The 15,438-nt window shown below is 40.4% G+C and overlaps 2 protein-coding genes across 2 annotated transcripts; both read left to right on the top strand.

Moving 5' to 3' along the window:
* Window positions 1-7,840: 7,840 nt before the first annotated feature.
* Window positions 7,841-8,059, top strand: Smp_200420 (uncharacterized protein; the record flags this gene model as incomplete). Its single annotated transcript, XM_018793529.1, has 1 exon — window positions 7,841-8,059. The coding sequence occupies one exon, from the start codon at window positions 7,841-7,843 to the stop codon at window positions 8,057-8,059; it is 219 nt and encodes a 72-aa protein (XP_018648032.1).
* A 266-nt stretch (window positions 8,060-8,325) lies between these two features.
* Window positions 8,326-14,989, top strand: Smp_167850 (hypothetical protein; the record flags this gene model as incomplete). Its single annotated transcript, XM_018793528.1, has 2 exons — window positions 8,326-9,713; window positions 14,660-14,989. 2 exons carry the CDS (start codon window positions 8,326-8,328, stop codon window positions 14,799-14,801), a joined length of 1,530 nt encoding a protein of 509 aa, XP_018648031.1. The 3' UTR covers window positions 14,802-14,989.
* Between the last annotated feature and the right edge of the window lie 449 nt (window positions 14,990-15,438).

Here is a 15,438-nt window from a genome sequence, read left to right as displayed (position 1 = left end):
GAGCCTCATGACATATTAAAGTGACTGCCTCTTTTATCCCTTTCCAGTTGCCCTTCATAGTAGTTCCCTCTCCATTGAGTAGATCATGAAAGGCCTGGAGCCTACTGTTGAGGGCTATATTGAATTTGTTGAGTTTGTCAGTATCCCGAAGAAAAGCCATATTAAAATTTTGTGATGTTGTCCACCTCGTTGTCCAGTGCTTCTTCAGATTTAACTTCATCTTGGCGACCAGCAAATGATGACCTGATGCTATGTGAGCTCCTCTCCTGGTTCTCACATCCTCCATCGTCCTCCTGAACTTTTTGTTGATGCAGATATGGTCAATTTGGTTCTATGTAGTGTGATCCGGTGAAGTTCATGTGGTTTTGTGAATGCGTTTGTGTGGGAATATGGTGCCGCGTATGGCCAGTTCGTTGAAGGCACATAGGTTTGCAAAATCTCTCACCATTTTCGGTCCCTTCTCCTAGTCCATGTCGTTCCATGATGTCTTCATACCCAGTGTTGTCCATTCTAACCTTTGCATTAAAATCTCTCGTCAGAATGGTCAGGTCCTTGGTTGGGCACTTCTCGAAGATCGACTGCAGCCTATCGTAGAATAGGTCTTTAGCGTCTTCATCGTAGTCGTTGGTAGGCGCATAGCATTGGATGACGTTCATTGTAATGCCCTCTTTCTTTGTTTTGAAGGAGGCTTTGATGACTCTTGGTTCATAAGATTTCTATCCTATAAGTACATTATGTGCTTTTCTGGACAGCGTCAATGCAACTCCTTGTGTATTTGGGGTATTTTCTTCCTCACGGCCGGAATATAACAGAAGTTTTCCTGAAGCTAGTCGTTGTTGTCCAGCCTGCGTCCAATGTGTTTCACTAATTCCAAGCACCCCCAGGTTGTATTTCCTCATTTCTGCATCAATTTGGAAGACTCTTCCGGTCTCCCACATTGTCCGGACATTCCATATACCTATGACAATTGTTGCTCTGGTTGTTAGAAGGTGCATCGGCCTCATGACTTCCGAAGGAACTCGGCTTTCATCATGAGACGTCATAATTATTCCTGCAACTCGGAGGGCAGAGTTTAAATGGTTTGAATAATTTTTCCTGGTCAGCGTTATTTTAGCGAGCTAGTTTTCTACGTGGTTGAGTCGCCAACCCCATGCCCAACCCTCCTTCTTTATCCGGGCTTAAGACCGGCAGCGGCCTCCGGAGGAGCTACAGGCGGAGTTGCACTCTGCCTTGGGATCTCTTTGTGATAAAAGACCTGAAGTCCTAGATGAATTTCCCTTCACTTGGTAGGTGAATGTTATGTACAAAAGCATAATATACACTGGGTATTTCATTTTCATTATCCATAACCATCTATTTATCTTCGACGAAACCTTCACTGTAACGCATACCAACTTACTGCGTGAAAAAAGCAAATAACGAGAAATTAAGGTCTTGGTATTCAATCCTTGGTGAAAATATGTCTCCATGTCTAGCATCCACTCACTAAGTAAATGGAGAAATGTTCAACACTGTTTGATAACGAAAACATGTATTGATAGTAGAAACAGACGCTTCACAAATTCATGGAAAGGTGTCTAAATTCTTTATATAAAGGAAATTATCTGGAATAAAACTCCATCATTATACTCTTATATTTAAAATAGGATATTATCCTAACGTAATGAGTTTAAAGAAGAGCAACTAAGTGGATGTCAACGCACTTACATTGAGGATACGACCGGTATTCTAATTTGACAACTAGCGACCAGTAGTACCTCCTATATTCGAAACCTTCCCGACCAAAGGAAATCGGAAGTCAGACGAGAAGAGGTAGGAAAGATATATTTGATACGTTAACAATATATCAAGAGGCGTTTGTTCTTAGCTAGCTATTGAAACGTAGGAGCTGTGTCCCACGCCGAATTGCAACGTGATCTGGTACGGATGCATGACCGAAAGCCTTCAGTTAAACAAGTCCACTTAAACAACGTGGTCAGCATCCAATGTCGAACACTTAATGAGCTATTGATTTTGGGGAATTATTTACAGCTACAGATCACTCCCCCCTAGTGAGGTAGTGATGCCCCTAAGACGTGACCAGCCAGAAGTTTAAACCCAACGAGTTTGTCGTTGGTAAACACTCTTCTGATAGCTTGCTTCGTTTAGCAGCGTCTGGTCGTCTTTCCCTAAACTAAGGGACCATGAGGCACAACATAACAATAAAGAAATAAAATACAATGAGAATTTCGGTTCCTTGGGAAACTTCGTCGTTCTTTTCCAGCCGTCCTGGAAAAGAGAAAAAATAGAACGTGTGAGTGCATGTCGAAAATACACTCGTACTTGCGTAAGGACACAAGATGAGCGGGAAAGAAAAAAAATAAATAAACTAATACACTTGCAAACAGCGTAAAAGCGATCGGAAAAAAAATGTTTTTTTTGGGTTCTTTATATATAAAAAAATATAAATACGCTCAAAAAAATAAAAATGTTTTTTTAAATAAATAAAAAAATGAGCATATTAAAAAAATGATTTTTTTATAATAAACAATGAAAAGGGAATTTGAGATTAAGTTTGTGTCCTACGTGCAATAGTCGTTTAGATGTTCTGGAAATCTTACTCTTCTTCCAGAACGCGTGGTTTTAGGTTTATTTTCCGATGTTGATGAAGTATCAAGGTGTGTGTCGGCTGTCGTATGGGGTACTACAAGTGTAGGAGCCGTGTCGTACGATTGTACCGAAGGAAATTCGACGTAGCTAGGGTTTCCTTATAAGTATGCTGCTTTTAAGCGATCGATACTGATGCTATCGTTCGTGCCGTTCTTATCGACTACATAGTGCTTGGGTTCACGTTGAAGAACTTTGAAGGGTCCTTCGTATGCTGATTTGAGAGGTCGTCGATTTTAGTCTCGACGAACGAAGACGTGTGTACTATGTCGTAATTCAGGTTGAACGAAAAGATCAGTTGATTGAGGTCGAGTGTGAGCAGGTTTAACTGAACGCATAGCGTTTGTAAGCCTACTCGTGTAAGAGTTTAGATCCATGTTCAATGAAGAAGCCGAAGGATCCACAAATTCTCCTGGGAGTCGGAGTGTCGTTCCGTAAACGAGTTGAGATGCAGTGTATCCAATGTCAGCTTTCACTGCATTGCGGATACCTAGCAAGACGAGTGGAAGAGCGTCTGTTCACTGTGAAACGTTTGCGGCTGATAATGAAGCTTTAAGTTGTCGATGAAAACGTTCTACCAACCCGTTTGCTTGTGGGTGGTAGGCGGTCGTTCGGAAGCGAGTGATTCCTGATAGTGAGGTCAGACAACGGAAAAGTCCAGATTCGAACTGGCGTCCGCGGTCTGTAGTGATGGTTGAAGGGCAGCCGAAATTTGCTACCCATCGTTCGACGAAAGCGCGAGCCACACTTTCAGCAGTAATGTCCTTAATCGGTACTGCTTCTGGCCATCGAGTGAAACGGTCTACGCATGTTAAGAGATATGAGTATCCGTTTGAATCGGGTAACGGTCCTACGAAATCTAGATGAACGTGGTCGAAACGAGCGTCAGGAGTTTTGAAAGAGCCTAAGGGACATTTGTTGTGTCTAATTACCTTAGACTTCTGGCAGCTTACACAGGAGCGTGCCCACTCCCTCATGTCTTTATTCAAGCCAGGCCAGCAAAACCGTTCGGCTATAAGTTTGACTGTTGCACGAGCACCTGGATGAGAAAGATTGTGCAACGTATTGAAGACGTTGCGTCGATAATGTTTTGGTACTATTGGACGATCCCTACCTGTAGATATGTCGCGAAGTAAGGTTTCCTTACCTGTTCCCATCTGCTTAATACTTAGTTTAAGAGTGGTCGAGGATAACTCATGCTGAAGACCAATGTCTTCTTTTTGAAGCTGAGCGAGTTTAAGAAGGTCGATTCCTTGGAAACCGTTCAAGGAACTTATTCGAGACAAGGAGTCTGAGACTACATTGTTTGCTCCAGAAATGTGTTGAATATCTGAAGTAAACTGCGAAATGTAGTCGAGTTGTCGAGACTCTCGCGGTGAGTACTTGTCTGAAGATGAACTTAAAGAGAAGGTAAGAGGTTTGTGATCGGTAAAAAGTGTGAATTCTCTCCCTTCGATGGAATGTTGGAAATGCCGTACAGCACAATACATAGCTAGGAGTTCCCTACCGAACGTGCTGTACCTAGATTCCGCGTCTAGCAACCGTCTCGAGAAAAATCCTAAAGGTTACCATGAGTTGTTAACCCATTGTTGTAAGACTCCTCCGATTGCTGAGTCGGATGCGTCTACGGCGATACTAATGGGCGCTTGAGTGTCCTGATGAGCAAGCAGGGTTGCTTTAGCGATGTGTTCCTTAACTGTGGAGAATGCTTTTCGAGCGGTGTCGTCTAAACTAATTGATTTTGCATTTCCACGAAGTTGGTCGGTTAACGGTTTCATAAGGGACGCTCATTCAGGTGTGAACCGTCTGTAGAAACTTACAAGGCCGTTGAAAGTTCGCAACTGCTTGATCGTGGTCGGTTCTGGGTAGCCCAGAATGGCCGTCACTTTGCTTCTAAGGGGTCGGATGCCTTGAGCATCAATAGTGTGTCCTAAGAAGTCTAAGGAGTTTGTCCCGATTTGACATTTCTGAATGTTGACAGTAATGCCATGCCTTTGGAGTCGATCGAAAACAATGTCCAGATGCTTGAGATGTGATTCTCTGTCCGGACTTGCTATGAGGCAGTCATCAACATACGCATGTACGAAGTTGAGACCTCGGAAGACGTGGTCTATAAACCTTTGGAAGGTTTGAGCCGCATTTCTTAAACCAAAAGGCATTCGCAAGAATTCGTAAAGGCCGAAAGGAGTGATGATGGCGGTTTTAAGAACGTCGTCAGGGGTCATCGGTATTTGGTTGTAAGCCTTAACTAAGTCGATTTTCGAAAAGACAGTTGTACCTTTCAAGGTAGCTGTCAAATTGTGAATGTGAGGCAACGGGTAACGATCGGGAATGGTTTTGGCATTCAGACGCCGATAATCACCAGTTGGCCGCCAATCATTGCTGTCCTTTTTAGAGACCATGTGCAATGGAGATGACCACGGACTATTTGATGGTCAAATTATCCCTAAGTCTATCATATGGTCGAATTCATTTTTAGCCAACCTAAGCTTTTCGGGAGCGAGTCGGCGGGCTTTCGAGAATACAGGTGGTCCTGTAGTCGAGATGTGATGTGCAACATTACTGGTTACACAAGGCAATTTTGGCTGCGGTTGGTATATCCTGGAGTATTTGTCCAGTAATGGTTGATATAGGGGGTCTATGGTGTGCTTGATTGTGACTGGGGATAACCTGCAACCAGAAAAAGGAATTACGCAAACGGATAACTTAGTGTTTCCGTCTATTAACTTTCGTGAGCGTGTGTCGATTAGTAGGTTGTGGTATTGTAACAGGTCTATACCAATGATTGGCATAGAGACATCTGCAACCACGAAAATCCAGTGTATGGGTTCGCGTAAACCCACATTAAGGTAGACGTACCTTTTACCATACGTAGCAATCGGCTTTCTGTTTGCCGCCTATAAACTTAAAACAGACTCGTGAGGTCTGTCACTAGAGTTCGCGGGAAGAACACTAACTTCTGCGCCAGTGTCGACGAGGTAGCGAACTTTCGTGGTCACATCCGTGACGTATAACAGACGGCTGTGTTCGCCGGCTACGGTTGCCGTTAACGCATGCCGACTTGGAAGTTTCCCGAGTACTTTTTCGTGTTGGTGGATTTGGAGTTCGGATAATTGCAGGGTTTCCTGCAATTTCTAGAGGATTTACCGTACTGGTTGTGATACCAGCACCAGTCGGGGTTGTCTGTCTCTCGTGGTCGAGAGACAGATCGCTTGCGTGAAGCGCTTCTACGTGGGGATTTTGACCGACTACGGTCATTATGCAAGCGAAGATAGCGTGTCAGTGTATGACATAGTTCGGTGATGTCGTTCGGGGTCGTTTGAGGTTTTTATTTGACTAAAAAGACCTCGGCCTTAGTAGATTTAGTGATTTCTAAGGTTCGGTCGGCAGATGCAGCCAGCTCGTCTACGGCGTTGTTTTGAAACGAGACGAGCACTGCCTGCACCTGTTGAGGAAGTTTAGATAAGAAAAGTTGTCTGAATAGGCCATCATCGAAAGTTCGTTGGCCAATAACCTCTCTCATTCTTAGCAACATGTCTGTCGCGGAACCATGTTGCAGGTCGATATTGTTAAGGAGTTGGTCTAACCGTTGTCGATCAGTTAGACCTCCGCGTTTAAAGATCGGTTGTTTGAGAATTTCGTAAGTTTTCGGAACATCACTAGTAAACATACTAGGTGTCACGTACCTGTTAAATTCGCGCGGTAATGCATTAACTACCGCGAGGAATCGTGTGCGCGAGTCCGTGATTCCGTGCATGCGAAAATCAGCTTCTGCGTAGCAGAACCAGGACTCAATATTGTCAGGCCAAAATGGCGTTAACTGAATCGAAGTAGGGGAAATATACTTTAACTTAAAAACCTTAGGTGAGTGTTCCGTCATAGTAATATAAAGAATGAAAAATGTCTAATTAAAATATATCCGAGAAAAAAAATTCGCGAAAAAAAGTATATCACAATATATAAAATTCAAATAAAGAATAACAATGAATAATGATATTCCAAAAAGGAACAGACTCACAGTTTATTGGCTTGGTGTACCAGATCACGTCAGGATCACCACTGAAGATACGACTAGTATTCTGGTTTTACAACCTGCTACTAGTAGTACCTCCTATATTCGAAACCTTCCCGACCAAAGGAAATCAGAAGTCAGACGAGAAGAGGTAGGAAAGATATATTTGATACGTTAACAATATATCGAGAAGCGTTTGTTCTAAGCTGGCTAGTGAAACGTAGGAGCTGTGTCCCACGCCGAATTGCAAAGTGATCTGGTACGGATGCATGACCGAAAGCCTTCGGTTAAACAAGTCCACTTAAACAACGTGGTCAGCATCCAATGTCGAACACTTAATGAGCTATTGATTTTGGGGAATTATTTACAGCTACAGCACTATCAACCACAAATGAGGCTTATTACCAGATTAGAAAGTAACGGCCCGGTTTTTAGAGTCTTTTGGGGGAAAATCCTTGCTTTAACCCTATAGATACTAAGGGTGATTGCTCCAATTGTTACTCCAGGTTCATTTTCACAATTGATAACTGGCTTGCTCTACATTTCCGTTTCAGAAGAAACCTAATAGAACACATACTTTTTCATTTTCAACTCTGCCTCATTGCCGCCTAGACACAGACTCCAAGGAACAAATAGTTTATGAAGTTTTTCTAAATAAGGATTGAAGTTTGAAGTTTATGATCCGACGCGTTGGTATAGTTAGTTCGTTACTTTCAAGGTGATGGCGATTAGGAGGAGAGCGGATGTCTTGGATCCAGATTTTACTGTTATAAGACAACAAATAACCAAACTAATGCAACATAGTATTCATGATTGTAAAAGCTTTCTTTTGATGCTAAAATCATTGTTTCCCAGTTCTATAAAGTTGGAAGTAAATGTCTAATATTGTATCACACTTAGATAATTGAGTATGAACTTATGCAGGAGTATGGAGATGCTACTTTGGCTGCTGAAATTTTGTGTCGTCTGTAATCATGTCTATATCATATTAATCATATAGGTATGAAACTCAAAGGCATCTTGATATGACACAAATCGAACTTCTTGGCAAAATAGTTAAGGATCCTACTGATAAAGTGTGTTGTGGTAAGTTTGTTCGCCTACATAACTCCCGTATCAGATATATTCTCACACACCAACCCATCGCTACAGAAGGATTTAACATTGTTTTACTTCAACCAGATGTCCGATGAGCTGAGAAGAGCGGAAAACATTATTTTCCTACTGAATCTTAAAGATGTAGTCTTTTACCCTCAGGTTCTACCCATACTTTTGGCACTGGCTTATCAAAGCCTCATAGACGGTGAGCTCACCATGCATAAGAGTAACCGAATATCAGCCACCAGTGGTATAATGTGCCATTCATCATCTGTAGACAAATATGGGACGTTAATAAAGTAACTGGTTTAACGTATAACTTAAGTTTTAGAAATGAAAACGTTGACGAGGGTGAAGAGGGAGAGGTAATGGGATGTGATGATGAGGACGAGCTTGCGGATGATCTTGACAATCCAACTTCCGAGATCGGAGATAGTCCTTGGACTGATATATATGGTTCAGTCCTGAATGTTTATCGTTTCAAGATAGCTTATGAATTGCTTCCACTAGCGTACAAGGTAATCCCTATTAAAGAGATATTTGCTTTCTAGGCTAGTAATTCCACGAAAATGGACAAAAATGTCATTTACAAGATTTCGGTAACTGCAATCAATTTTCTGGTTACATACATAACTCATGTCCCAGCAAACCCGTCTATCGAAGGATTAGAAAAAAATGAGCTATCAGCCAAGAAGGATCCGAAAACTTACATAGCAGACTGTTTAAAAATGGTAGGGCATTTATTACAATGGCCTATCGCTACCTTCGACTTTACATCTAGTAAAACTGTATCTTATCTTGTACAGCAGACTAGAAATTTGTTTCGGGAGGCCAAGTCTTCATGTGATAGTGTGTCAACAAAAAGAGACTCGCGATCTGGTCGTAAATTGTCTTCATTCTCTCTAAGTCATAAGTCTCATGCCATAGTTTTCCAGGCTCTCTGTATGTTTTGGTACACACTTGTTGATTTAGGCACAGCTTATTTGCACAAAGTTCACAACAGGATATTCGACGGTAGTGTAGGAGAAAGCACTTCACCTAGAGTTTTATATTTGCCCATCAACCTAGATATTCTATTCAACTCAACTTCTCATAAAAATCTTTCTTTTGAAAATGAAGCGATGATTCTCTTAAAGCACATACATGAAGTCTGGGGTCTTCGTGAATATACTTCTGCGTCATACTCGTTTGGCAGCAAGGAAATAGATTCGTTGGATAATATCCATCCTCACGCAAATAATTCATCCGAATTCAACCAAGAAACACTGTTTGAGCAAATTATTCGTTTCCATTTAGCCCTAAGTGGCCTGAATAATAATTCACAGGAAATAATATGGGCTTGTAATTTTATAAACAAACTCAGTGACCAGTTGGAGCCATTTTCTCTTACATCCTCTAAATGTAACTTATATAATAGCGCAGAGCTTAGGCTTATATCCTGGATTCTTCAGATGACTTTATTATCTCATGACCACGATAAAAGTAAGGTCTTGATAAAGTCAGAAGCTCGTAATGGGTTGTGGGATCAATTCCTTCAAGATTTCAAATCGCTGTTATTACTTATTAACCAGAGTAAAGATGAGAAGATTTGTATCCAAAACATTTGTCCTCTCGTACCATTCACTCGTCAGTGTGTAGTTTTTGTCGTGTCAAAAACAATAGCAAGTTACCTGTGTACTATTTCTCGACAAACGACAAACCCGACTCTTGCTGTCGATTCCGCTTGCTTGGCATGTATACTTTGTCAAGTCGATGGAAAGTTTGGTGACATTTCCCATCCGGCCGTTCACTGGCCATCTCTGTCTCCGTACTTCTCGGAAGTAATACATACTCACTGGGTTGATGTACGAGACCGTTTTTTAAAGTGGATCATATCTCCCCATACATTCATTTTCGACGTTGACCTGTTGAACACTATTTTCCGATTGGAATCCAATGTTGAGGCAGGTACTGACTGGTAAGTTGGCTATTTGTTTCCCGTATTTTAGGTATCACAATACCTTTTTACATCATTTCGTTATTTTTTTGGCACCCTGATCATTAAATATCCCGGTTATTACAAATTTCCGTCCCCTCTATGCAGTCATTCATATGTTTTTCTTCATACGTATTGTGTGATTACGAATTTTTTTCCTTCAATCCAAAGTCAATAAATCGACCAGCTTTCCTCAAAGTCTATCAAGTCTCTGAGTTGTGAAAGGCTTTACTGTTTAGTAAAACCATAGTACATCATGCCTTCACTCAATTACCGCTATAACTCATGGAGGAGCATAGGCAGCCCACCAGCATTCTCCGTCGAACTCTCTTCTAGACTCTCCTTTCCAGTTGCTTTTCATCCTTTTTACGTCTGCTTCTAATTCCAGATACAATGTATTCTTTGGTCCTCCCCTTTTCCGTTTCCCTTCAAGATTCCAAGTTAATGCTTGCTTCGTGATGCAGTTTGATAATTCCCACAATGTATGTCCTATTCAACTTCAGCATGTTTTCCTAATTTCCTCTTCAACTGGGAGCTGGTTTGTTTTCTCTCACAGTAGGCTGATGCTGATGGTATCCGGTCAACGGAAATTCTGTATCTTGCGTAGACAATTGTTTATGAATATCACCAGAAGAAAGAGGAAGGGCGAGAGTAGGCAGCCTTGTCTGACTCCGGTCCTCACTTGGAATGCATCTGTCAGCTGTCCTTTATGCACAACTTTGCAGTGTAGTCCGTCATATGAATTCCGGATGATGTTGACTATTTTCTCAGCTACTCACTCTATAGTGTCTAATAAGGTCCCATAATGTTCTCCTATCCACATTGTCAAACGCCTTCTCATAGTCAATAAAGTTGATGTATGGTAACGAGTTCCATTTAACTGGTTGTTCAATGATGAACCGTAGTGTCGCGATTTGGTCTGTGCACGACCGGTCCTTACGGAATCCAGCTTGCTGATCTCGAAGTTGTGCTTCTCCTGAAACTTTCATGCGGTTCAACAACACTTGAAAAACTTTCCTGTTACTGATAGCAGTGTGATGCCTTTGTAGTTCTCACATTTGCTCAGATCTCCTTTCTTTGGTATCTTGACGAGTTATTCTTCTCCCCATTCTTACGGCTTTCGCTCTTCCCAAATCTTTCTGAATGGAACGTGAAGCATGTTTACAGTTACTCCTGTGTGTGACCTCAGTGCTTCAGCTGTTATGTTTTCAGGTTCTGCTGCTTCCCCACTCTTCTTTTGTCTGATGGTTATGTTCATTTCTTCAATTGTTGGTGTGGTAAAAGTTAGGGGAAGGTCTTTAGATGCTACATTGGTATCCGATGAGTTCAGTGGGGTTGGTCTAATCAAGAGTTCCTCGACCCTAACCCAGGGTATTAATAGAGATCCTCTCCTTATGATTATTCTTCATGCGGCTGAGAACCCCCTAGCACGTTTAAGTTAGTGCTTCTTCGATTTCTTCACACAAATGAAATGAGATTTGTGCGGCGCACATATATCTCGTGCCCCTTTGTACCAATATTTATGTGTTTAAATAAATAAATAAAACTCTTCACCGATGTTTTCCGTTGTAGTTTCCTCTTCTCTGAGTAGATCCTGTAAGGCTTGGAATCTAGTTTTGAGAGATATCTTGAATTTGTTGAGTTTGCCAGTATTTCAAAGAAAGGCTGTATTAAACCTTGGTAATTCTGTTTATCCAGTTGTCCAGTACTTCTTTGGTTTTAGTTTCATTTTGGCCACAACCAGGCGGTGATCTCAAGCAATGTCAGCTCCTCTCCTGGTTCTCACTTCTTCCATTGTCCTGAATTTTTTTGTTGATACAAATATGATCGATATGATCCTCTGTTGTGTGCTCCAGTGAAGGCCATGTAGCTTTATGTGTGCGTTTATGGGGGAATATAGTGCCACACATAACCGTTTTGCTGAATGCACATAGATTTGCAAACCTCCCACCACTCTCTTTACTTTCTCCCAGTCCATGATGTCTTCATACCCGGTGTTGTCCATTCTGACTTTGGCGTTTAGATTCCCCATCAAGATGGTTAGGTCCCTTCCTAGACACCTCTATGATCGACTGCAGCCTCGTAGAACTGATCTTCATCGTCTTCATTCCTGCGATTGGTGGGCGCACAGCACTTGATAATATTCACTGTCAAGTTGTATCTCCTCATTTCCGTAGCTATTTGATTAGTCGTCCAGGTTTCCCACAAACTCCGGACGTTCCATGTACATATATTGATTGGTGTACTGGTTGTCAGAAGGGGCATCTGCTTTCACCATGAGGCTTCATAACTTCTATGAATGAGTATCCTTCAACTCGGAGGGTAGAATTTAGATTTTTAATTTGTTTATTCTAGTTAGTGTATTTTTAGCAACGTTGGCTTCTACGGGATGGGATAGCTGACCCCATGCCTAACCCTCTTCCTTTATCTGGTTTTGGGACCGGGAGTAACTTTAGAAGGGCCACAGATGGAGTTGTCTTAATGCATATTAAGAAACAACACACCTGAAACTTGTTTTATCCTGAATGAGTTTAAAGAGGAAAACTATTTGATCGCACTTGAAAATTTCGTTTAGGAGCATTAAACTTTCCCTAAGCCGCTTAGATTGTTTGTTCAAAATCTTGAAGTAATTACCTTCCATCACTAAAAGGTTGTATGTTATACACAACAGGCATTCTAGTTGCATTAAGTATTTTTACTCCAGTTATATGAATATGGCGTTACATTGAGTTTGATCGACAAACAATGTCATACATATGTCTTGTTGCTTCATATGCGTATCACCGCCTCTTGCCGGAACTAATTGGTAATTAACTTACTACATCATTTATTGATAAAGATAGACCACCGTACCCAAATGCCCTCAAGAAATAACCGACCAGGTTACGTTGCTTATCATAACTTCAGGTAAGGCTCACTCAGATACGTGCTAGCACTGAGACGTAATTGCGCTTCATATTTGAGTTTAAGAAGAACCAGGAGTCTTTTATCGGTCTTCTACGATGATTGGTAGCAATATGGTTTACCTGTGTTCATCATCTAGTCAGTGCTGAGGATCGGAAGATCGGATTCTCTCTATATTTCGGGTTGAGATTAGCTATGAATAAACAATCATCTGATCATAGTCGTAGCAGACAATCATTATTACTTGGGACAAAATTCCAAAAGCCCTTTCTAAACACTTTCTGGACTGACGTATTTTATCTTGGAAGATAAAATCCATTGCACCTACCATGTCTATACTTTTAGCTTTTCTAAGGATGCCAAAAGGCATTCTGGAAACCATCGTCCACTTCTGGGATGTCATAATTATAAAGAGATAGAAGCATGTATCCTATCCGGTGATTTTATTGTCCTGTTTACTCATACAACTCGAAAGCAAATATCTCATAAGTTGTAGTCTATAAGTCCCTATTTCGTTTCTAAACTTCACACTATGCGTACCGTAGAGAGGCCACAAAAGTTTACAGTCAAGTCCGTGAATGCACTTGGAGTGGATCTCTCTGACTTTACATTTCGGCTAGGTAAAGTCAAGTGTGTGATCACACTTGAATTCTGCATGCAAGTTCCGAGGGTAGCAACTGTTAATAACACGCAACTCTAGAATCCTGTTTATTCTCATATAAGATTCAAACGATAATCAACCCAATATGTAGTTAGTATCTTGGAAAACAGGTTTAATAGTTTGTGAACTCGTATAGTTGACACCAGTAGTACGTTTACCAGAGTTAAAGAAAAGTGTTTGATAGTAGGAATACAAAGAATACTAGGAGATGAGATAGGGGTTTAATTATAAACGAGGTGTGTAGACGACCGTCATTTTCTAGGTACATAAACCACTAAGGTTTGCTTCTTGAGAATCGTGTAAAGCAATTCGGGCTTGACATGATCTTTTCCATCCATGAACATGATTAAATAGCGCAAAAGAGAACTGTTTGATGTTTCTACATAATTAGTTTTTTGTGTTCGCTCTAGACTTTCGAGACCTTACCACTAGTACTGGAAATCCACGAAGATGGAGTGGTTCTTATTTTATACTTTCCCTTTCATAATCCCCTCTGCTCTCAGACCTTGAGTTTTCAGCTTTCAGTCTTGCTGTTATCCACCTGAACTACCTGGCACTATAAGAGTTTAAAAAACAATTATTTTGGTCAGTACAAATATATTAGGTCTTCACAGTAGGCAAAACATAATCACTACAGAGTATTTAACTGTAGCTACTACAGCTCGTTGAGTTTAGTGGTGGGGGGATGTAAGTATATTTCTCAGTTACTTCTCTTAAGCACATTAGAATTTGTACTAACTAATGTTTGTTTTTCGTAACTACCGTTGTTCATTGTTATCCCTTTGCTGATTATTTAATATAGTCCTAAATGTTGTCCATCCAGAAAACGATGTATTGATGAACTAATATGTTGCATTTTTGCACTAAATTCAATAAATTTTACGTTACATGAATACACTTCACCCCGTTATTATTCAAAGATGAACGATGGCTTAATAGTCAAGATATTGATATTCAACTGTGTTGTTTGTTTCTTTGGGGGGACCGAGCATCATTATTAGCTGCCCTCAATAATAGTTATATTTGTCTAACAAGTATACGTTTATGTACTCGGTTCTAGGGAACCGTTTGCAGGGACTAATAACACTGTCTAACTACTCCGACTATAATGAGTCAAACAGTGATCGAGTCTTTTTCAATGGTTAAAAGTTGACCGTTTCTAAGTATAAAAATCTGCACTTAAATACTAAGCTGTGTAAATATACTTCCTTAAGAAAACATGTTACTAAAGCTAATCGCTTAGTACAACTACAATTTAGTTCACTCTTATAATGTATTAAGGTAACTTTTCTAGAATCTAGTCTTCAACTTCATATTTAACCTGAAGAGCTGTATTCGTAATGTCTACTACTTTTCTGTTTAGGTCAGATCGTGATACTTTTTTATCGCGTTGCACAAACCTCGTTCAGTCCAAACCACCTGACGCAGTAGATTCAGTTCTTGAGGAGTTCATTCATTTAGAATCTTCAAATATTTCGATTTGCCTAGCATCACTTCAATCATAGAAGAACATTTAGTAACCCTGTATCATATAAAAATCATTTTAATATCATCTTGATTTGTAAATGTACTTTGACTAAATGGGTTTGTTTACTTTCAGCTAATATGCACTCTAGTAATAATTTTACAGTAAATATATACTTTACTATTTATTGTAACCTAATTCGTAAAATATTAGATGTTTATAACCATTATTTTCTTTGGGGTTAAACAAAATGAGTATGGCTTCTGGGAAAAATCAGTCATCGAACATTATGGATAGAACTGTGCTAGCTTGACATAATTAGAGTAAAGGGCCGTTATTCATTTGCCGCTAAGTCAGGTCCTGTTCCTCGAACGTTTATTCTCCAAGTCTGTAAGTGACTTTATCGTGACCTTTTTGTGGCTTCATTTCTTAACCAAAATGTTTCTCGATCTTCCACCTGCTTATTATACTTATCTATATATCTATACTTATGTGTCAGTTTCATCTACCTCCAACAGATCTGTCCCTTCAAATTAGATTTCGCTAACAAAAGTTAATTGTTCAAGAATGATAACAAAGTGAAACCTGATATCCTCAAAGTTTGAGGAAGCTTTCTCTGAACAACATGGATTTACTGTTAGACATTTTTGGAGCCAATATCGACTTCTGAATCTCTG

This window comes from Schistosoma mansoni, chromosome 1 (genome assembly GCF_000237925.1).
Source record: "Schistosoma mansoni strain Puerto Rico chromosome 1, complete genome".
Taxonomy (NCBI): Eukaryota; Metazoa; Platyhelminthes; class Trematoda; order Strigeidida; family Schistosomatidae; genus Schistosoma; species Schistosoma mansoni.
The sequence above is the reverse complement of the archived record's forward strand: the minus strand, read 5'-3'. Positions and strand labels throughout refer to the sequence as shown.